General features: G+C 37.3%; 2 protein-coding genes across 3 annotated transcripts; both read right to left on the bottom strand.

Annotated features, from left to right (window-relative positions):
* Positions 1-9,818: 9,818 nt before the first annotated feature.
* On the bottom strand, positions 9,819-10,248 carry LOC138927816 (uncharacterized). Its single transcript, XM_070283176.1, has 2 exons — positions 9,934-10,248; positions 9,819-9,860 (listed from the first exon to the last, which is right to left on the bottom strand). Exons 1-2 carry the CDS (start codon positions 10,246-10,248, stop codon positions 9,819-9,821), a joined length of 357 nt encoding a protein of 118 aa, XP_070139277.1.
* Positions 10,249-17,415: 7,167 nt separating this feature from the next.
* LOC108127976 (uncharacterized) lies at positions 17,416-18,263 on the bottom strand. Of its 2 annotated transcripts, none has more exons than XM_017245325.3 (2): positions 18,117-18,263; positions 17,416-18,061 (listed from the first exon to the last, which is right to left on the bottom strand). In XM_017245325.3, exon 2 carries the CDS (start codon positions 18,050-18,052, stop codon positions 17,486-17,488), a length of 567 nt encoding a protein of 188 aa, XP_017100814.2. In that variant the 5' UTR covers positions 18,053-18,061; positions 18,117-18,263; the 3' UTR covers positions 17,416-17,485. The 2 variants fall into 2 exon arrangements, with proteins under 2 accessions (XP_017100814.2, XP_070132534.1); XM_070276433.1 differs by having other exon boundaries at positions 17,416-18,071; positions 18,117-18,262.
* Between the last annotated feature and the right edge of the window lie 3,708 nt (positions 18,264-21,971).

Genomic DNA, 21,971 nt, shown 5'->3' with positions numbered 1-21,971 from the left:
TGATTCATTTTCCGGCTTTCTCTCGAAATATAATTAAATTCTTTGGCGTGTTTATGCAAATTATTTGCACACACTGTTGAGCTCTTAAGGCGAGTACCGCCGTCTTAACCCCCTGTGGCACTAAAGTCTTAACCCCCCCAACTACTTTGGTGCTTGCCCCAAAACTTTTGCTTTATTTTTATTTTTGTTTTTTTTTTTTGTTTGTGGCAACGTCTTGTCTTTGCAGCTGAGTCTTCAAAAACGTGTGTGTGTTTTTTTGCAGTGTATGTGTGGCAGCTGTGGGGCACAAGTTGTGGACACAGAAACTCTCGGATCTCTTGGATCTGCCGTCACTTTTGTTGGTTGCATTTGCTTTTGATGAATTACTTGCATGTCAGTTAACCACACATACAAATACACACACACACACATGTGCAGCACCCACACACACTAACACACACACTTACACCGTTAGGTTTTTTAATGAAATGAAAACTTTTTGGCAAAGTGAATTTCATTGTAAGAAACCCCCGTCTCCAAAAACCAAAAACAATTCTCCGCCAGAACTTACAACTAAAAGCGAAAAGAAAGGCCTGGCCCTGCTGCTTCTTTTTGCCAGCCACGCCCCCTTTTTTGGGGGGGTTGGTGGAGTGGGATGAAGGTGGGGAAATATACAAAACCGCCAAAAGCTGCCACTGATGATGATAATAAGACGCTGACAACCGCAGCAACATCAGCAGCAAAAGGCAGCAACAGCAACAGCAGCAACCCAAAGAAACATGTCAGCAGCAGGCACAGTGGCGGCGGCAAAGGGGGCTCCGAGAAAGAGGTGCCAGGGGGGTTCTGGCCACGTTGACACAAGTGTTTCAAATTACACAGGCGCCGTGGCAAAAGGAAGCCAAGCAGCAACCTACAACACCGAGAACTAGTCAAGCTGCAACACTTTCCTGTTGGTGTTGCTGTTGCAGCTTTTTGTGCTGTTTTGTGTTGCTACTTATTGTTGTTGCTGCTTTTGTTTATTGTTGCAGGAGGAGTTGCTGCTCATGTTAGTGTTGATGTTGCTTGCAGCTATTGTTGCAACTAAAATAAATTTCCATATTGAATAAAAATAGAAAATGGTATCCTAATTTTTAAATATAAAAAATGTTTTCATAATTAATGTAATTTCAATCGTATTGTATAACTATTTCAAGATTATGAAATTCTTAAGACGGAAGACTTCTTTCCATTTAACATCCTAGTCTGTTGTTACTTCTAGCTTCTTAACTTGCAATGTTGCTTGTTTTGTTGTGATTGCTGGCTTTGTGCTTCCTATTGTTGTCGCAGCCTTTCAAATGGCGAACCCTTTGTTGTCCTTTTGTAAAGATTAAATGGCACAACAAATGCAACTACAAACACCCAATGTGTGCAACACACCAGACAAATATCATCCAAAAACATGTACTTTACCACAAATACAGAGAGAGAAAAGAGTTGTTACGGCTAAAAAGACTCCAGTTTGTGGTCGATTGGTTGTGCATTTGAGCAACTTAGCGTATAACACTTATAAAGTCACTACGGCCTCCCACTTAATTGGGCTTCAAAAAGGGCTAGAAGTATTCAAAATAAAAGTCACTTCAATAAAAAAAAAATTCCTTCTTAATACAGTCCTTAATCTATATACCACAAAACAGGCTAATATTTTGTAGGCTTTTTGCGAAGATTATATATTTTATATATATTTTTATTTAAGTTTTAAACTTCTCTGACTAACTTCTCTGACAAACTTCTCTTAATTGAATGACTAACTAGCCTTTTCTTATTTTCTTGTGTAAAATTTTCTTAATTTTTCTAAGTGTATTTCTACTGATTATGATGGTTATGTTATGGAGCCACAGCTTCAGTTGTTTTTTGGGGGCTTTCCGCGACACTTGTAATCAAGTTTTACACACCCTTACACATGTGTGCGACTGAGTGCGTGTGGGAGTGTGCGTGCTTTCCTCGCCGCTTTTTTATACCCTTGCAGAGGGTATTATAATTTTGTCCAAAAGTGTGCAACGCAGTGAAGGAGACATCTCCGACCCTATAAAGTATATATATTCTTGATCAGGATCACCTCCTGAGTTGATATGAGCATGTCCGTCTGTCCGTCTGTCCGTCTGTCCGTCTGTCTGTCTGTCTGTCCGTTTCTACGCGAACTAGTCTCTCAGTTTTAAAGCTATCGACTTGAAACTTTGCACACACCCTTCTTTCCTTTGCACGCAGTATATAAGTCGGAACGACCGGGATCGGTCGACTATATCCTATAGCTGCCATATAACTGATTGATCGGAAATGGTATAACTTTGGTGTTTTTAAAGTTAGAAAGTTCTAATTTAACATGAGAGCTATTTTTGGCAAAACAATACGACGTGCCAAATTTCATAAGGATCGGCCGACTATATCCTATAGCTGTCATATAACTGAACGATCGGAAATGACCCAACTTTCGTGTTTTTGAAGATAGAATGCTGGAATTCCATACAGATTCTATTTTTGGTCAGTTGATCCAACCTACCAAATTTCATAAGGATCGGCCGACTATATCTTATAGCTGCCATATAACTGAACGATCAGAAATGGTATTTGGTGTTTAGTAAAAATAACAACTTTGTTTTTTTTGACGATAGAAGCTTGGGACTTTTTTTTAGATTTTGTAATTTAATTAATTGGTTTTATTATAATGTAATCATAAGGATCGGCCAACTAAATCCGATGTTTGCGATATATATCCGGTTTTAACTGCAAGGGTATATCAACTTCGGCTCCGCCCGAAGTTAGCTTTCCTTTCTTGTTGTTACCTACTTTTATGGGCGGAAGAACTCCTGGTAAACGGGTGGCGCTAAAGGGGGGCTCCGCTTAATTGCTCTATTTGACGCTCTCAAATTGTATTTTAATTTCGCATTTTCCTTTTTATCATTTCTTGCTTTTCTGCTCCTCGGGCTGTGTGACTGCTGTCCTTAAGTTGCTTTTGTTCCCAGTTTTTTATTTGTTTTGTTATAGGAGTGGGAAGGTAGTGTGGGGTTAAGGAAAATGGAAATGGGAAAAGACAGGAACTCTCTAGGGTGGGAGTGTGGGAAAAATTAAGTCCTAGGGAAGGGAAATCCCGACTTACAGCAGAATGAGAAGTCTTTTAAATCAATTGAAGGATGAAGGATCTTTGATTATTCGCGACAATATGGATAATTATTTTAATTAAGAATTAAAAGTCTCACTTTTTTATTATAAAAGTTTTAATTTTTTATTCGAATTTATCGGGAACATGTATTCCATTTTAGTTAATAACTTTAATGGATCTAAATGGATCTAAATGATCTTAGAATCACCTTTTCTTTTAAAATAAAACAAAATAAATACATTTTTTTTAAATCTTTCGTTTTCGTTAAGTTCAAAAAACTCCACAAATTTTATATTAGCTCTTCTTGGTACTTATGATGTTAATTTAGAGGTTCTTTTTGTTAAGCCATTTTCAAAAGTTGAAATGGAATAAAATCTTTTGCTGATCTTAACCTTTAAAGTTTGTAATATTTTTTTTAAATGCTTTATTATTTTATCTATAATTATTTTCATAATATATATCCTTATTGTTGCTTCCTTATTCTTTTATTCCAAGTTGCCTTTGGGAATCCTTTTTGGCCGTAATATCCAGCCTTCCGCCAACCTGGCCAGCATACCATAGTTGTTCTACTTTATATTTTTGGGGGTTTCTTTGGTTTATATATAATTTTATATTCCTATTTTCCATCTTCATCATCTTCCGGGGCGTACTGCGTACTTTTTTGTTTTACGGCGGTTTATTGTGTTATGTGGCAGTGTGGCGGGCAAACTTGTATCTATTTAAATTTTGTGTGTGGCAACATGTTTATTTTATAACCTCAAGGCAGGAGCTGATGCTTCAAGGTGAGGGGTGTAGAGTGGCATGGAGTAGGGGCATGAGGCATGGATGGTGCGTGGAGGGGGCCAGGCGGATGGTACTGAGTTTTGCCTTCATGTTTGACGGAAGTTTAATTGAATACACCGCTTTACTTTATACTGGGGGCGAAAAGGGGGCGGCCTGAGGGGCGTGGTATGCGTGTGTTGGCCGCAAAACATTTTCCGCAAGTGAGCGTTGGTAGGCGGTGGGTCAGGAAACAGGACAGCAGCTCGCTAAAACAAATGGCAATCAAGTTGAATTGTTACACACACACACATACAAGGGGTAGATGGATGGGCAAGGGGAGTTGAAGGGGAAAATATGAGTAAAGTTTTGTGGGTGCAAGCGAGATGAAAGACCTGTCAGCCGCTGGCTAAAATTTACTCAACTTTTTTTATTTAATAATGAAATGAGTGTCAGTATATGGATCGCTATTTATCCGTGTGTTTGCGTCCTTGTCTGTGTGTGTGTCCCTGTCCTGCCATGGCTGTGTGTGTATGTGTGAGTCTGCCAGTGTATGAGTAATCGCGTCCATGTGTGCAATGGCTTGCCACGTAAATGGCATCGCTTTGTGAAATCTGAATAGCTGACAAGCGACTCTTAAGCAACAGCTGGCTTAATCATTCCAACACTGTTCAAAAATAGTATAAATTCTTAAAAACCAAAATTCATACCACTGCATAAAACTGTAAGATATTTTTAATTAACTATTTATGCTTTAATAGTTATTCATTTACAAAGAAATATTCGAAATTCGAATCATTTATTATTATACCACAATTTGGTTGTATTTTATTTTAATTAGTTGTATTTTCTTATTTATTTAAGCTTTTAAATGGGATTTTGTCCCTTAAATTAAAGAAACAAGACGTATTTTGTAAGTCGTATTTGAGTTTATATTGAGATATATTTTCAGTTTAAAAATTGTAGTTTATTGTATTGTAGTTAAATTGTAGTTAAATTAAATGATTTATAGACATGTTATTTTAAGCCAACTGATGCCAAACCTTAGAAAGCTTAACGAGTCATCATATCCAATTTAATATTATTTTATTACGTTATTCATAATATTTTGTTTTTGGTTTACTTTTCATGCTCAAAAACAATATGTATTAAAAAAAAACATCTTCTAAGACCTTCAGTTTCTTATAACGTTATTGTTCATTAAAATTTCTAAAAACCAAAATATTTGTTTAAAGTGTTTACTTGTTATGCTTGTTTACTCTTCATAAAGTTTTAAATCAAAATTTAGATTTCATTATTTGTTGCTTGTTTTAGTTATGAATACACGCCTGTTATCAGAAGCCCCTTTGAATATTCGTCAGTGTATGGAGAGCAAATAACTGGATTTGTGTAAGAGAACTTGGCTCGGAGCCGTAATCTTTCCATCAGTTGATGACTGACGAGCGGCCGAGCGAGAAATAAAATTAAACAAATGCAAAATACAAGATGCAGAATACAGAATAGAAAATACAAGATAACAAGCCACTCGAGCTCCAGAGCCCGAAATTCAATTACAGCTGCTTCAGGTTGCAGGTTGCAAGTTTCTGGCTGCTGGTGGCCGGTTGCTGCTAGCTGGTGGCTGGACGTTGCAAGTTGCAAGTGTGCCAAGTGTGGCAAGTGTGTGTGTGTGTGTGTGCAACACTCGAAGGAGCACTTGACACTGGACCCTCTGGCCACATGCTTGAATTGATTTAATTGAAATTTTATTCGAGCAGGACCTTCGGCCCCATTGTGCAACAGTTGTCCTGCTGCATGATTCACTTTGTTCATTTGTTGCATTTTAATTAAGAGTCCTTTGAGTGTGTGCCACAAACACATGTACGTGTATGTCCCTATATAATAACAACAATAAAACCAAATCTAGCCACAAGATCAAAGCAACCCCCAGAAACACAGTCAACCAACGAGAATCATATAAAAAATAAATTTAACATATGGAATATTTATTTGGGTTTTGTAAAAAGTAAAATGGCAATTTGTAAAAACAAAGGCAGTTAAAGTTAAAGTAATAATAATAACATGGTTATGTGGACTCCTGCTTATATAATATTTAATGTCTTTCCGTAAGTGAAATTTTTATAGACCTTAGAATCATTAATGTAAAGTCTATTTCACAGATCAACCATGGGATTTTGGTGCTTCTTCCACCTTTGGTTTCATTATTGGTCTTATGTTTTTTTAAATACATAAATTGTTCAAGCTTTTTCTCTTTTTTGATTAAAAAGTAATAGAATATGAAACTAAAATAACTCTAATTTTATTGGTTGGGCCTTTGGGCCTTTGAATGTCTTCCAAGCAACATGGAACAATAGTGCCTAGACATAAAAAAAATCTAATGTTTTTCTTCGCTGAGCAGGGTGATCTTTTCTTTTTATTATGTAAACTATAATACCATGAAATATTTTATTTTTTATGTTACAATCTGTAGAAAATACAACTATATAATTTTTCTTTTAGAAAAAAATCCCATTTTACTTAAATAAGCTTTTCAAAACCATTCTAAAGCCATAATTTGAGACTTCAGTGCCAATGTTAATTAAGTTTTCGCAGATACTATTTAATACATATTGGATATAGTCCGATCTTTAAAGGAATGTATAGGGTAGCTTTTGGAAACCCATCTGATATTTGTGACTTCCAACTAATAATCCCAAAACAAGAATTATTTGTCATTCATGGACATTGAAAGTTTATTTTTTATACCCTTCCAGACGGTATTATAATTTTGGTCAAAAGTGTGCAACGCAGTGAAGGAGACATCTCCGACCCTATAAAGTATATATATTCTTAATCATAATCACCTCCTGAGTTGATATAAGCGTTTCCGTCTGTCTGTTTCTACGCAAAGTAGTCTCAGTTTTAAAGCTATGGACTTGAAACTTTGCACACATCCTTCCTTCCTTTGCGCGCAGTATATTATTATTATTATTATTATTATTAACAATGAACTGTTATTTCTATATTATTATAACTAAGAGTAAGGATAAATTAAGTTAAAAGATATTCCATAATTTTGGATTTAATTACAACTAGGGATAGTTCAGGGGACATTAAATGGGATAACGAGTTATAATTTTTACAAATAACGCGGAATGGATCGTGTTCCGTAAAATTAGATCTAGAAATTGGTAACCAAAGGGGTCGGAATGATCTAGTTACTCTATTAGGCACAGAAAACAATAATTTTTCAAGAAGTACTTGTGAGTCAACCTGTCCAAGAATAAGCACATGAAGCAGCATAACCCCAGCACAAGTACGGCGCTCTTTTAAAGGAGGTAGGTTTAGTAATTTTAACCGGCAATTATACGACGGGAGGGAAGTGGCAGTATCCCAGTTTAAGCCTTTTAACGCAAATAGCAGAAACTGCTTTTGGACTGATTCAATCCTCCTTTGGTGAACAAAGTATTGCGGACTCCAAACGCTAGAACAGTATTCTAAGATAGGACGAACCAACGATACGTATAGAGTTTTAGTTGTGAAAGGATCATCAAATTCTTTAGACCAACGTTTGATAAAAGCTAGCACGCCTCTGGCTTTATTCACTGTTAGTGATATGTGGTCGTTGAAGGACAACTTATTGTCAAAAATTACTCCAAGATCGTTAATTAGGAAAACACGATCTAAGACGTTATTCCCAAGAGAGTACGAAACGATGTGAGGCACACTGCGATTGAACGTCATAACCTTACACTTAGAGCAGTTAAGCAAAAGGAGATTGTTTGAGCACCACAAGAAGACTTCGTTAAGGTCTAGTTGCAAGTGTCTATGAAGGAAATGGTCTGAGAAAGAAAGACATAACTTGACATCATCAGCATACATAAATGTAGTAGCATAGTTTACAACACTAGGTAAATCGTTGACAAAAAGAACAAACAGAAGAGGTCCTAAGTGACTACCTTGTGGGACACCAGATGAAACATTTATAATCTGTGATGAACTGTTTTTAAACAAAACACGCTGCGTGCGGTTCGATAGATAAGAGGTCAACCACTGTACTATATGAGGAGAAAACCCCAAAAGACACAGCTTATGAAGGAGGAGATGGTGGTTAACAGAGTCAAACGCTTTACTAAAGTCAGTGTACACCACATCAGTTTGCATGCGGCTCAGAAAACCTCTGTGGATAAACGAAGTGAATTCAAGAAGGTTAGTTGTGGTAGAGCGATGCTTGACAAAACCATGCTGTGAAGTGGAAATAATACTTTTACAAAAATGTTGCAGTTGGAAAGTAACCAGTTTCTCAAGCAGTTTGGGAATCGCAGATAGCTTAGCAATCCCCCGGTAGTTCTCAATAAGTGCTTTAGAGCCTTTCTTATGAAGCGGAATAATAAAAGATTCATTCCATCTCTTGGGGAGACATGCCAGCTCCAAGGATAAGTTGAATAAGATAGTGAGAGGATAGCAAAGGATATCAGAACAGTACCTTAGAACACAGCTAGGAACATTGTCAGGACCAGCAGAGAATGATATATCTATTGTTGAAAGAGCTTTGAACAGATCCTGAATTCGAAATTTTGTAAAGTAAATGTTGTTTATATGTGGTAATTTATAAGGATAAGTAGAATTGTGGTTATATGAATCGGACGAATAGGTGGTTTGAAAAAATGACGCAAAGAGATTAGCAATACCTTGCTCAGAAGAATGTGAAATATTTTTATATGATAGGGAAGGAGGAAAAAGATTTGATTTACGTTTCATATTGACAAAAGAGTAGAAGGAGCTTGGATCATTTCGAAAGTTTACCTTACAATTCCTGATATACTGCTTATAGAGTAGATCGTTGAGAATAATAAACTGGTTGCGAACCTAAAGAAAGTTTGACTGGTGGCACATCGATCCTGACTTGAGAAACTTTTTGTAAGCTCTGGATTTCCTGTTCTTAAGACGAGAAAGGTGTTTATTATACCAAGGTGGTTTTGTAGACAATGATACAGGGACTTCCGGAACAAATTTGTTCAAGGCATTATGAATTATTTCGTAAAACGAATCCGTAGCTGCTTCAATTGTGTTTATAGATGAAAGAAAATTCCAATCGATTTCAGCTAAATGATTCCGAAGGGCAATAAAATCAGTCTTTCTGAAGCATTTGAAACGAGGTTTAGCATTAAAGCAAGCATCATTGTGAGGCACATCAATTAACACCGATGCTAATAGTGTAGGGTGGTGAATGTCTTCACGAAGCGATAGCGGCGGGGACCGAATGACTGTCACAGAGGATGACACATTAGAAAAAATAAGGTCAAGAAATCTGCCATGAGTGTTATGAATTGGATTAATTTGGAGCAGGGCAAGATCGGTTAAGCCATCGATAAAGTCGTTATGACAACTGGAAAGCAAGGAATTGTCTACCTCAGACGGGATCCAGGAAATGATGGGAAGGTTGAAATCTCCCATGATTAGGATTAAATCACGGTCCTTGGCCAACGAAGAGACAGACCTAATGGCATCAAGATGGTGAAAGTACACAATATCTTCAGCCATGGGAGGAATGTAGGAACAGGTCAGAAAAATATGAGACGAGCCAGTTAAAATTTTCACCGCAATGAACTCAATTCCGAACTCGTTCGTGAAAGGAATAATTTCAGAAGGGTACTTATTAGTAACAGCAATGAGGACACCACCTGCAAAAGTTGGACGATCCAATCGAAACACTATGAATTTGGAAACAAGAATTTCATAATCAGAGACAGAGGAGTTAAGCCAAGTTTCAGTAAGCACGATAGCATCAAAATCAAAAGAAGCACTCTTTGTAAAAAACTGGCTCAGCTTACCCAGAATACTTCTAACGTTTTGATAGCAGCAGGTAAATACAATGTTATTCAGTTTTTTGAAGCAGTTTCTGCAGGGATAGGATTCTGAGCGTCTTTTGCTAGGAATTCATGAACGATACTGTGCTCAGGCCAGGCTACAGGATCAAGTGCTTTTTCAAGGTAGGAATCAGGTAGAACTATTTTAAAAGAAGATATAGAACGCTTATGCTTAAAGTTAAACTTAAAAATAGCTATTTCATTAGGAGCTACCTTAAGATGGTTTAACAGGTGACTCTTGACATCATCAACAGTAGCATCCGGCATAAGCCGAGAGACAAAAATGGCCTTACGAGGAGCAACCGCCCTCAGCGTAAGTCCAGAAGATCTAACTTCAGGCGCCACACCAACCAGAGGCCTTGGAGACATCACAGCTAGAGCAGAGGGTAGGTTGTCCAACGATGGGGGTTGTCCAACGATGTCCAACGATGGAGGCTCCAAGATGAGAGGTGGCTCGAGATTTGTACTTGGTACGCTGATCGCTTCTTGCAAGGGATGAATATTAGAGTGCCCTGAAGGAAGGCTCATCAAGTCCCTTGGTACTGGAACAGCATAAGTAGGTAGACTAGTAGGCGACGGTAAAATGTTTGGTGTTGAAAATTCATCGACTTGTACAGCATGGGATGTAGGGGTATTCAATAATTTAGCAGTCAGCAGGTTGTTGTTCGGAATTTTTCGTCTTGGGGATTCACTTAACAACTTTAGCCCAAGGAATTGAGTTTCAAGAGCGAGGAATTGCTCATTAAGGGCCGAGAATTGCTTGCGGACATCTAGGAAACCATTTCTCGTCTGTTTCATAAAAGTCCGCATCTCTGACTCAATTTCTCTACAAGCGATGCAAGACCATGTCAGGCCAATTTTCTTGTTGATAAGGTACTTATCCGTCCATTGTGTCCTCCTCCAGCACATTTAATATGTGAGCAGTTATTGCAGAGCCAACAAGACAGGTATGAGTCACCCGTGATGGTTCCACCAAATTCACATTTTTTTGCTGTGCAAGTAAGACTCATTTTTGGCTTCTTTTTGACGGAATGCAGACCACTGTAATAGCGTGTAAAGAATTTAGGCTCTCTGAAGCACTCTGTAGCCGAGAGTGGACGATCAGATCGGATGTAAGAGATGACGTTACAAAAGAGATGTGCAACGAAGGTTCGGCGTCGTGAAGAACAACAAACTCCACAGTAACTATGAATGTAACGGGTTACGTCCGGAGAGTACAGCTCGGAGAGACTTATGTTGGAGAATATAGTTAAAGCGCAACAGAGATAACTTTAACCGATTAAATGTAAAAATTGGAAATAAATAGTTCAATGAACTTAATAAGTCGAATTTATTTTTAGGGATTAATTGTTATATTTCAACTTGTCGCAGAAGGAGAAAGCTTGAGTTCAAGATCGAAAATAATTGCAAACTAGCAAGAGCGATCGAAGAAACACGTCCGGGTACGGCAAGTGAATATACAGAACTACATATAAATCCAGGAATGAGCGTGATCGCCGACTATACCCTATAGCTGCCATATAACGGAAAGATCGGAAATGACTTCCGTGTTTTGAAAGATAGAAAATAAGAACTTTATACAGATCCTTTTTTTGCCAATCTCCCAAATTTCATCAGAAATGGAACCTTTTTCCGACCATTTTCGGTCGGAAATGGAATTTTGTATTTGGTAAAATTACAAACATTAATATTTTTGGAGATAGAAGCTTCGGACTTTTTTTTAAATGTTTTATTATAGTAAATTGATTTTATTATCATATTCTAATAAATATCGGCCAACTATATGGGTTATTTTGGATTTATATCCGATTTTTACTGCAAGGGTACATGCAGTTCCGCCCAAAGTTAGCTTTCCTTTCTTGATTTCCAGTAATATCCTAATTTTGAAAACGCGTCGATTGACGCCTCAGTCATTCCAATCGTTTTGTTTAGAAGTTTTTCAAGAAACCCCATTTTTCTTCTATACGCTTTTCTTCTACTTAAAAAAGAATCCTAATGTGTCCTTCTGTTTGTTTGCACCATATTGTTTCTTTAGTCACTTTAATATAACCAACATTGGTTCTACACTTCTGAAATTCCTGTAGATTTCGAAAAAAAAATAAAAAGAACTTTTTTAATTAAAACATGCATAACTTATTAAAGATATCTTGTTTTATTTCACTAAATTGGATCTAGTGGGGGCCTCCAGACAAGTCTCCTCAACCATCCCAATCTCCGATCTGGAAAATTGGACTGCCAATGATGATGGTCGGATTTGCCTGAATTTTGATTTGTAGGTGTATATTAGCCATTGAAATGGTTTGACATTAAAAAATCCTAAAATGTTCCAAAAATATGAACGCACTGGCGCTACAATGAGAGTGGGCGTGGCAATAATAATAATTAATATTAATAATCAGACGACGTCGAAAACAGAAACCATAGGTGAGTCGGTAGAAAACAAACAATCATTTGCAAAATAAATTATCAAATCTTTCAGCTCTTCCAGATTTTTGTCCACAAAACCGAAAACCAAAGGACGAAGTCGTCCGCGAAATTCAACTTCCGGGCTCAGACCCGTTTAAAGTGGTTTGTGTATCAGGTTCGGCGATTGGATCTGGATGGTTGAATGTTTTTCAAAAACATTATAATTTACAAAAATTGAATCGCACGTATGAGGATTATGAACGTGGATCGGCCATGTCGGAACTGATTTTTTCAATGAGTTCTTTGTTGGACTCAATCGATAGCAAGATCTGACTAGTGGAAAGCCCCATGAAGTGATTTTAACCATCGGTGCGGGGAGAAGGATATGCAACAACTTTGCTGTGAGCGATCAAAGCGAAGGGTACAAGGTGAAAAGTCTTGGAAATTGTAGTGGAGACGACTGGATGAGCCCTAAGCGGGACTCCAAATTTTCCACCTTCGATCGAGATGAAGATGGAGCTTCTGGTCGTAATTTGGCAAAAGGAGGGGGCTTTGGCTTGTGGTTCGATCCTGGCATGAAATGTGTATTCCAATTAGGGTTTTTCTTGCGTTTCATCTCCAACTGAAAATTTCAATTATATTTTTTCATTGCTGGATCTATTAGACTCGAAATGACTCGAAATGTGTTTCATCTACATTGACGACATTATTATCTTCAGTAAAAGCGAAGAAAACCATCTAAATGACATAGAAATTATATTCAAAATTCTTAAGGACATGAGAATTCAGTTAGATAAATGCGATTTTTTTGCGCAAAAAATGCCTCAACAAAACACTAATCGAACTTGACGAAGACGCAAGGAAAGCATTTAGAAAATTGAAACAAACTCTCGCCTTCGAAGAGGTAATGTTATCATATCCAGACTACAATAAAGAATTTCAATTAACCACCGATGCTTCAGACTATGCTATTGGTGCCGTATTGGCCCAAGAAGACAAACCTATAATGTTTATTTCTAGAACTCTAAGTAAAGCAGAAGAAAGCTATGCTCCTAACAAAAAGGAGATGCTAGCTATAATCTGGTCAATTCAGAGTCTTAGAAATTTTCTGTACGGTCCGACTAAAGTGAAAATATTCACAGACCATGAATCTCTCACACACCCAACTAACCTGAAAAGCCGTAACGACCAGATGAAGAGATGGAAAGCTATTCTAGAGGAGTACAACCATGAACTAATCCACAAACCCGGCAAGGCAAACGTTGTTGCCGATGCTCTGAGTAGACCTCCCATTCAAACGCGAAAGGAAGTAAACACATTAACAGGCACTATTCACAGCAGCTCTAGTTCTCCTGAAAGACTAATACAAATGGCAGAAGAACCAGTAAATGTTTTTAAAAATCAGATTCTATTATATTTAGAAAAGACACCCGCCTATAAATTCAAACTTGTTTTTCCCACATACCATAGACACATTATTACAGAACCAACCTTTAATGCAGAAATCCTATTAAAAATTTTAAAGGATAGACTCAACCCGTCTGTCATTAATGGTATTCATACAGACGAAAAAACTTTAGGTCAACTTCAAGAAATCTAACCACTTTTCAAAAATTATAAAACCAGATTCTCAAGCAGACTAGTTAGGGATTTAAAAGACGAAACTGATCAGGAAAATGCAATTATAACAGAGCATAGAAGAGCACATAGAAATAGCAATGAAAACAAACAACAATTACTAAACAAGGTTTACTTTCCTCAGATGAGGGCTAAAATAATAAAAATTCTAAAAGAATGCCAAATTTTTAAAGAACAGAAATACGAAAGACACCCCAACAAACCAGAGTTACAAAAAACACCAATACCACAATACCCAGGTCAAATTATTCACGTCGATTTTTACCTTACTTGCAAACAAGTTGTTTTGACTGCAATAGATAAATTTTCAAAATTTGCACAATCTAGGATAGTCAAATCTCGAGGAACTCAGGACATAAAAAAACCTTTAAAAGAATTATTAATCAATTTTGGTATCCCAGAAATGGTAGTCATAGATAATGAGAAAGCACTTGGTTCGGTTCGGCGGATGCTACAAGATCAATTTAATATTGAAGTTTACAAAGCACCTCCATATAACAGCTCCATTCCCATTAATCGAACGCATTAATTGCCAAAAAGCAGACAAAGTACAGGCATCGTTAAGAGATCTTATAGACAGATCAGTTGTCAAATATAATTATTCAATACACTCAACCACTAACAAAAAACCAGTTGACTTATTTTTTGGTAGAAAAGTAGCACTCAACCCTAGACTACAACAGACAGAGAGACAACCAATCATAGAGAAAATTACGAACACCCAGAAAAAAGACCTAACATACCATAACAAAAAAAGAGATCAAATACAAAAATATTCCCCAGGAGATGAGATATTTGTTCAAAATAATAAAAGATTGGTTTTACTCCCAGAAGAAGACATATCGATTTGTTAGGCAGCGCCTGGAAATGGTTAGCTGGATCCCCCGACAGTAGAGATTTCGAAATAGTTCAAGAAAAGATAAATTCTGCTTTAACCGACAACAACAATCAAGTTATTCTAAACAGACTCATCGTAGAAAAAATAAACAATATCACCCAAGCCAATACAAATTTAATAAATAGCTTAAATTACGGAGGAAACCCTCAAAGAGACACTAGCACAACATTAATGTTGCAAATTACAGGGTGACAATAAATAACCCGGACAAACATTTTTGATCATGACTTTTTAAGGAACTGAGAAAAAATGCAGATACAAAACTATTTCTGGAAACGTTTTTGGAAATTTAGTGCAATGGGCCGCAGGAGGTTCTTCCGATAATCGATCCCATTCTCGGAGCAATGATTGCTTCAGCGCCTCCAAACTTATGTGGCGTTAAGCACATGCCCTGGACTCCAAAATAGACCACACACTATAGTCCATCGGATTAAGATCTGGCGAGTAAGGTCACCATTCATTGCATGTGATAAAGTCCGGGAAATTGGCTTTGCACCAGTCCTGAGTCAATTTGGCTCTATGGGCTGAAGCTGAATCCTGTTGAAACGTCCACTCCGTATCACCGAAGTGCTGCTGGGCCCAAGGAGGCACAACAGTTTCCAAAATGTCCCGGCGGTACACTTCCTGATTGATTTTGACCCCTTGATCGATGAAAACAAGGGGTCCTCCCCAAACCATAAAAGACTGCTCACATTGACGGCGCTCGATTATTGCAGAGGTACCTGTAGCTTCAACCGACCAGCTTCTGTCATTTTGGTGATTGTGCGCCTGTTGGATGGTGAATATCTTCTCGTCCGTGAAGAGAATACGCTCCCATTTTTGACCTGCGGCGCGACGCTTTAGCTGACTGGATCTTTGGAGTCTCACGCGCTTATTGTCATCCGTAAGAAGATGCACTTTTTGGAGCTTGTAGGGCCTGAGATTAAGTTCATTTTTTGCAATCAACCGAACGCTTTTTCACGATCCGCGACGGGGACGGTCATAAAGGTGGCCAAGTTCATTAAATCGCCGGATAGCGTCAGAGACCGTTTGTTTTGGTATGCCCAGCAAACGAACAATGTAGCATTGGCTATTTCCTTGTTGAAACAGTTTTAAAATTTCACAACGATTGTTAGACATCCCGAAAGAAATATCAAATTGATGGGAATCACAAAAATGTGAATATATTGGTTTCAGAAAAGTACAAGCTATCGATAAATGCATTTACTTAAGGGCTGCATCATAATACATTTATAATAGATTGCTTCAAAGTTTGTCCGGGTTATTTATTGTCACCCTGTAAAATGCTTAAAGAAGAAATCGTTAACCTTAACCATGCAACAGAATGGGCGAAAGCAGATAATAGTAACACACTTAGTTATTAGGAGATGAAGAGGTAAATGAAGTTATAAAAACTTTAGATCAAGACCAGTTACCATACACTAATTTTGAAGAAGCCATGAAAATAGCAGAAGTAAGCGTAGCAAGCAATGGGCCAACACTTATTTACATTATTAAAATTCCCATAACCGACACCAACCTTTATGAAGAAATTTTAATCAAACCAATAAAAATTGGTGAATATGTTAACAAAATCCAAAACGAAAATGTAATCAGATGTAAAGGAAAACTTTTTGCAAAAATTTCAAAATGTAATAATTATAATGAACTAACAATTTGTAAACATAGAAATATGATAGACATAAGTAATTCTTCTTGCCTACAAAATTTATTAAAAAGTGCCCCTGCCACCGGCACTCAAATCAACAACCAACAAATTCCAATTATTGATGAACTCGCACCTGGTACAATTCTACTCAACAAATTCTCTGGCAACGTAGAAATAAATGGGACATCCACAAGTCTCAACGGAACCTTCGTTATCAACTTCAGCAATTCTACAAGCAATAACAACTCGCTTCTTGATTAAAAGGGTAAAAGTACTGCACATCAACAAAGTAGCTTCCGATAACGAGATCAATGACGGCAACGAGCGTGGACACTGGATTTAAAAGGTGGAGGAGTTAACACAAAACGAATTCGGAACCGAAGTTGGCCACGCGCATCCGGCATTGCAGCAGCAAGCAAAAGTGCAAGGGCAATTTCCCGGCTTCGGTCAGTAGCTCCCAAAAGGTGCTGACTGCAGTGTCTGATCCACTTCCCGCTGCAGCGAAGACAACGGCAAAGCTCCGACGTAAGCAGAGGCAGCGACAAAGCTATTGGGTATAAATATGCAAATTTTTTTAAACATAATATAGTTCCAATTTCTGTACTAATAAATACGGACCAAGTGTCCAACAAAATTATATTCTTTTAAAAATAATAAGCCCAAGTGTTTAACTTATGTATGCTATTTTTGTTTTATCTCCATACATTTTTAAAATAACATATCAAATAATACAATAGTAGTATTTTCATTTAATGGGAAATCATATATGGTTCCATATTCATAGATGATCCAAAGAAAGGAATAAGAAGAAAATGCTGGATATACTTGTATTTAAATTTTGGTGGTAGAGTCGTGGTTAACGTTTCATAATTTCTATTGAAAAATCGATGTAAGGTACTAATTACAATAAAATGTTTGTGGATCGATCAACCTTGTTTCTACCTTGTTGGGCCTAAGACCTGCTGTTTTTGCAGAGGGTATTATAATTTCAAATCCAAATGGAAACGAGCTTGCAGCGTACTGCCGGCCTTGCAGTTCCTTCTAGGAGAATTGCCACTTTTTGATGTTAAAAGATTGAAACTAAAAAGTGGCGTTTTCAGCGATATTAGTTGTACATATATCTGATGTATTTTTATTTCGAAAGCTTTTACAAAATGGTTTCTGGTAAACTGGTCCTAACGTGACTCAATTTCTTCAAGTATGTGGTTAGCCTTGTCCTTGGACCAGATGGTACTCCTGCCGTTGCGCGAATTTCGCTTCAGCCGCTTCAAAACCCTTTCCTTCTGTTTTTCCACTATCGCAATGGCACTCCTTGAGATTAAGTCCTCCTTTGAACCAAAAAGTCGCTGCATGTCGTCGATATCGAAGACCCTGAAGAGAGCAACCAACTCCAAGGCCACTAGGATAAGGGACGCTGCATTATCCTTAACTCGCTTGAACATCCAGCCTCGTCCCCAGGGCCAATAAAGGCATCCCATTTTAACGAGGTAGTGAACAGTTACGCTGAGGGGAAACCACGCTACGACCAAAAGGACTTGGACCACTATGCAGAGGATCAGGACTTGCGCAATCTTCTCCCAAACATTGTAATCCACATCTTGGCTAAGGATTTTATTCAAAGCCAGCACGGTGAGGAATATGAACACAAGCGACTCCATGGTGCCCTCGATGGGATTGTAGCAGAGATTATTCATATGGCAAAAAATGGAAATCATCATTGCGATGATATAGACTTCATCCATGTTGTCCAACTACAAAGAACTACATGTATTATAATTATTTTTCTTTTTATATTAGGTTACTTACTTCTCGGTAGAACCTTAAATTATGTGTATTAAATATGTTTCAGAGCTAACTGAAATTTATAGCACAACTGAGCAGTAGGAGCTCTTTTTAAAAATTGAGTAGGGTTTGGGGCGAATTGTTTTAAATTGTTTTCATCGCCTACTATTGTTAGGAATTTAAGGTCGATAATGATCAGGGTAATTTTTATAAAAAAAAGTTACATTTTTTAATTAAAACGGTGCTTCAAATCTTTCTATTTTACTTTCTTACTAAATTTGTTAAGCGAGTTAAGGAGCACTTCGGAATTTTAATAATTTGTGATTTAGAGATTATCGCAATCCGGAGGATTTTCACGCGATTTTCGTGAAAATCTGGGAATGGAACCCTTGATCAGACGCCCCTTTACCGAGAACTACAGCGAAAGGAATGGTGGTTGCATTTCCACAAACACCACCACCACCACCACCTCTACCACTTGTAGCATTAATTACTAGTACTAGTGACTCTGGGCCGTAAAAATGTATTCAAATTCAGAAAAAATTTAGAAATACAAAAGCTCCAGAAATATACATTTTAAAATCCTTAGAATTTATGTTGTATACAACTTAAGTAAGTGTCATGCGAGACTGCGCCTTTTTGTGTAGAACTATACATCCCTGGAACTTACGGTTTGAGGCGCTGACATTTTCGATTCAGGATTAACTTCAACTTAACTTCCACACAACCATTAAAATAGCTTCAAAAGTACCAGGTATTATTGCACTTGACCTTGTCTAAAACTATTAATTAGTCTCTTAAAAAAATCTTGAAAAATCATTATCTTCCATAATGAATGGAATCGGAACGCAAATGTAAGATGCGATCACCAATAACGGTAAAAATTTGTATTTACATTATCGCTTATTTTATTGTCCCGTGCGCGACCGAAAAACATTTTTTATCCGTAGATCCAAAGCACTTGCTCGAATTGCATACAATTTTTTTTTGCAAACAGAGTTTGTGTGTGCATTATATATTAAAAACAAGAAAGGAAAGCTAACTTCGGGCGGAGCCGAAGTTTATATACCCTTGCAGCTAAAACCGGATATATATCGCAAACATCGGATATAGTTGGCCGATCCTTATGAAATTTGGTAGGATGGATCAAAATTTAATCTGTACCAAGTTCCAGCTTTCTATCTTCAAAAACACGAAAGTTGGGTCATTTCCGATCGTTCAGTTATATGGCAGCTATAGGATATAGTCGGCCGATCCTTATGAAATTTGGTACGTTGGATCAACTGACCAAAAATAGAATCTGTATTAAATTTCAGCTTTCTATCTTCAAAAAAACGAAAGTTGGGTCATTTCCGATCGTTCAGTTATATGGCAGCTATAAGATATAGTCGGCCGATCCTTATGAAATTTGGCATGTCGTAATGTTTTGCCAAAAATAGCACTCATGTCAAATTTGAACTCTCTAACTCTAAAAACACCAAAGTTATACCATTTCCGATCAATCAGTTATATGGCAGCTATAGGATATAGTCGGCCGATCCCGGTCGTTCCGACTTATATACTGCGTGCAAAGGAAAGAAGGGTGTGTGCAAAGTTTCAAGACGATAGCTTTAAAACTGAGAGACTAGTTCGCGTAGAAACAGACAGACAGACAGACGGACAGACGGACATGCTCATATCAACTCAGGAGGTGATCCTGATCAAGAATATATATACTTTATAGGGTCGGAGATGTCTCCTTCACTGCGTTGCACACTTTTGGACAAAATTATAATACCCTCTGCAAGGGTATAAAAACAAGAAAGCAAAGCTAACTTCGGGCGGAGCCGAAGTTGATATACCCTTGCAGTTAAACCGGATATATATCGCAAACATCGGATATAGTTGGCCGATCCTTATGATTACATCATAATAAAACCAATTAATTACAATAAAAAATCTAAAAAAAAGTCCCAAGCTTCTATCTTCAAAAATATGAAAGTTCATATTTCTACCAAAAACCATTTCCGATCGTACAGTTATATGTCAGCTATAAGATATAGTCAACCGATCGTTATGAAATTTGGTAGATCGGATTACCTGACCAAAAATATAATCTGTACCAAGTTCCAGCTTTCTATCTTTAAAAACACGAAAGTTGGGTCATTTCCGATCGTTCAGTTATATGGCAGCTATAGGATATAGTCAGCCGATCCTTATGAAATTTGGCATGTCGTAATATTTTGCCAAAAATAGCTCTCATGTCAAATTTGAACTCTCTAACTCTAAAAACACCAAAGTTATACCATTTCCGATCAATCAGTTATATGGCAGCTATAGGATATAGTCGGCCGATCCCGGCCGTTCCGACTTATATACTGCGTGCAAAGGAAAGAAGGGTGTGTGCAAAGTTTCAAGACGATAGCTTTAAAACTGAGAGACTAGTTTGCGTAGAAACAGACAGACAGACGGAGAGACAGACGGACAGACAGACGGACAAACGGACATGCTTATATCAACTTAAGAGGTGATCCTGATCAAGAATATATATACTTTATAGGGTCGGAGATGTCTCCTTCCATGAGTTTGACACTTTTGATCAAAATTACAAAACCCTATGCAAGGGTATAATAAAGAAAATAGTGGCGGTAAAAAATGTCCCATTCGCGATGTCCCGGGCGAATTTACTTCAAATTGAATTAAAAAAAAAATAAAAGTCATCTTTGAAAAAAATTGTATCCTTTTTAAAGAGGCATCAATGGACAAAAGTTTAAAATTAGTTGCATTAAAATATTGCCTTTAGATTCGCTGAAATGGGCGTTTGAATTGGTTGACCTCTTAAGCCACTTCCGTTCTGTGTCCCGTGCGAATCACTCGACTTCTGCAATTATCTTCTAAATGGAAAAATATCCAACATCAATCTTTGTCCCAATGAAAAAGCTAATAAAATGCTATGCATTAAACATAAAATTTAAAAAAAAAATTGTATCCTTTTTACCGTTTTCTTACTTTGAGCGCGTACGAATGTCCTGTGCGCGATTTTGGAAATGCCCATATCTTTTTTTATTCTATTGGTTAAACCACCTTCCTGTAAAACATGAATATTTAATTATGTTAATTTATTTTATAAGAGATTTACCTGAATTATAACGTTAACTAAAATGAATCTGTACTAGATCTTTTGTTTGGGCACCGGAAGAATCGTGGCGAGATGTAGTTGTAGTTTAACAACATTTAGCCACCTCAAACATTGATCTTAGCCAAGGAATTTCTTTTTTTGTATCCCCCTCACCATGCTATTTGGGAATCCTTCTCCCAGTCCCTTTTCTACGATTCGATCTACGACGATTCGCGTGACGACCATGTCCCTACTGAAGGTACAAGAACCACTCCCACTTTCCCTGAGCACGGCTGGAGCCTGTTAGTAGATCGATATTCCTTCAGGACATGTGACAAACCGTTACAACCTACTGTGCAATTAGAAAACCTTGTTTTCTTCCTTAACTCTACTTTAGACCAAGGTAATATTCCAGATAATTGGCGTAGAATAAATTAGTGGTTAAGTTAAGTTACAGCTTACAATAAGTTAGTTACAGCAGCAGTTCATGATTTAAACAAAGCGTTTGACGCGGTCAAATTTCCTATCCTAGGTAGAAAATTCGTTAATTTAGGGTTAAAACCTAAAACCTAAAAAACTCCCATGTTAAATTTATTATCAATTTCCTTAATAAAAGAATTTTAAGTTTGGGCAAGGTAGAGGTCGCGTACAGACTTCCAACTTCTTCACTCATACCTCTTTCATACTCCTACACTAAAACCAGCTATAGTAGAATCTATACAAAATATAAAAACATTTTTAATCATATTTCTCCCATCAACCCTTTTTTTTACTTTCCCCCG

The sequence above is a fragment of the Drosophila bipectinata genome, chromosome XR, assembly GCF_030179905.1.
Source record: "Drosophila bipectinata strain 14024-0381.07 chromosome XR, DbipHiC1v2, whole genome shotgun sequence".
NCBI lineage: Eukaryota > Metazoa > Arthropoda > Insecta > Diptera > Drosophilidae > Drosophila > Drosophila bipectinata.
The sequence above is the reverse complement of the archived record's forward strand: the minus strand, read 5'-3'. Positions and strand labels throughout refer to the sequence as shown.

Excerpts from the sequence above, each read along its gene's own strand:
- LOC108127976 (XM_017245325.3), bottom strand. The coding sequence starts at position 18,052 with ATGGATGAAGTCTATATCATCGCAATGATGATTTCCATTTTTTGCCAT.
- LOC138927816 (XM_070283176.1), bottom strand. The coding sequence starts at position 10,248 with ATGAGCCTTCCTTCAGGGCACTCTAATATTCATCCCTTGCAAGAAGCG. Across the intron at positions 9,861-9,933 it reads ACCTGTTAAACCATCTTAAG|TTCTACCTGATTCCTACCTT; the intron begins GTAGCTCCTAAT and ends CTTTTAAAATAG.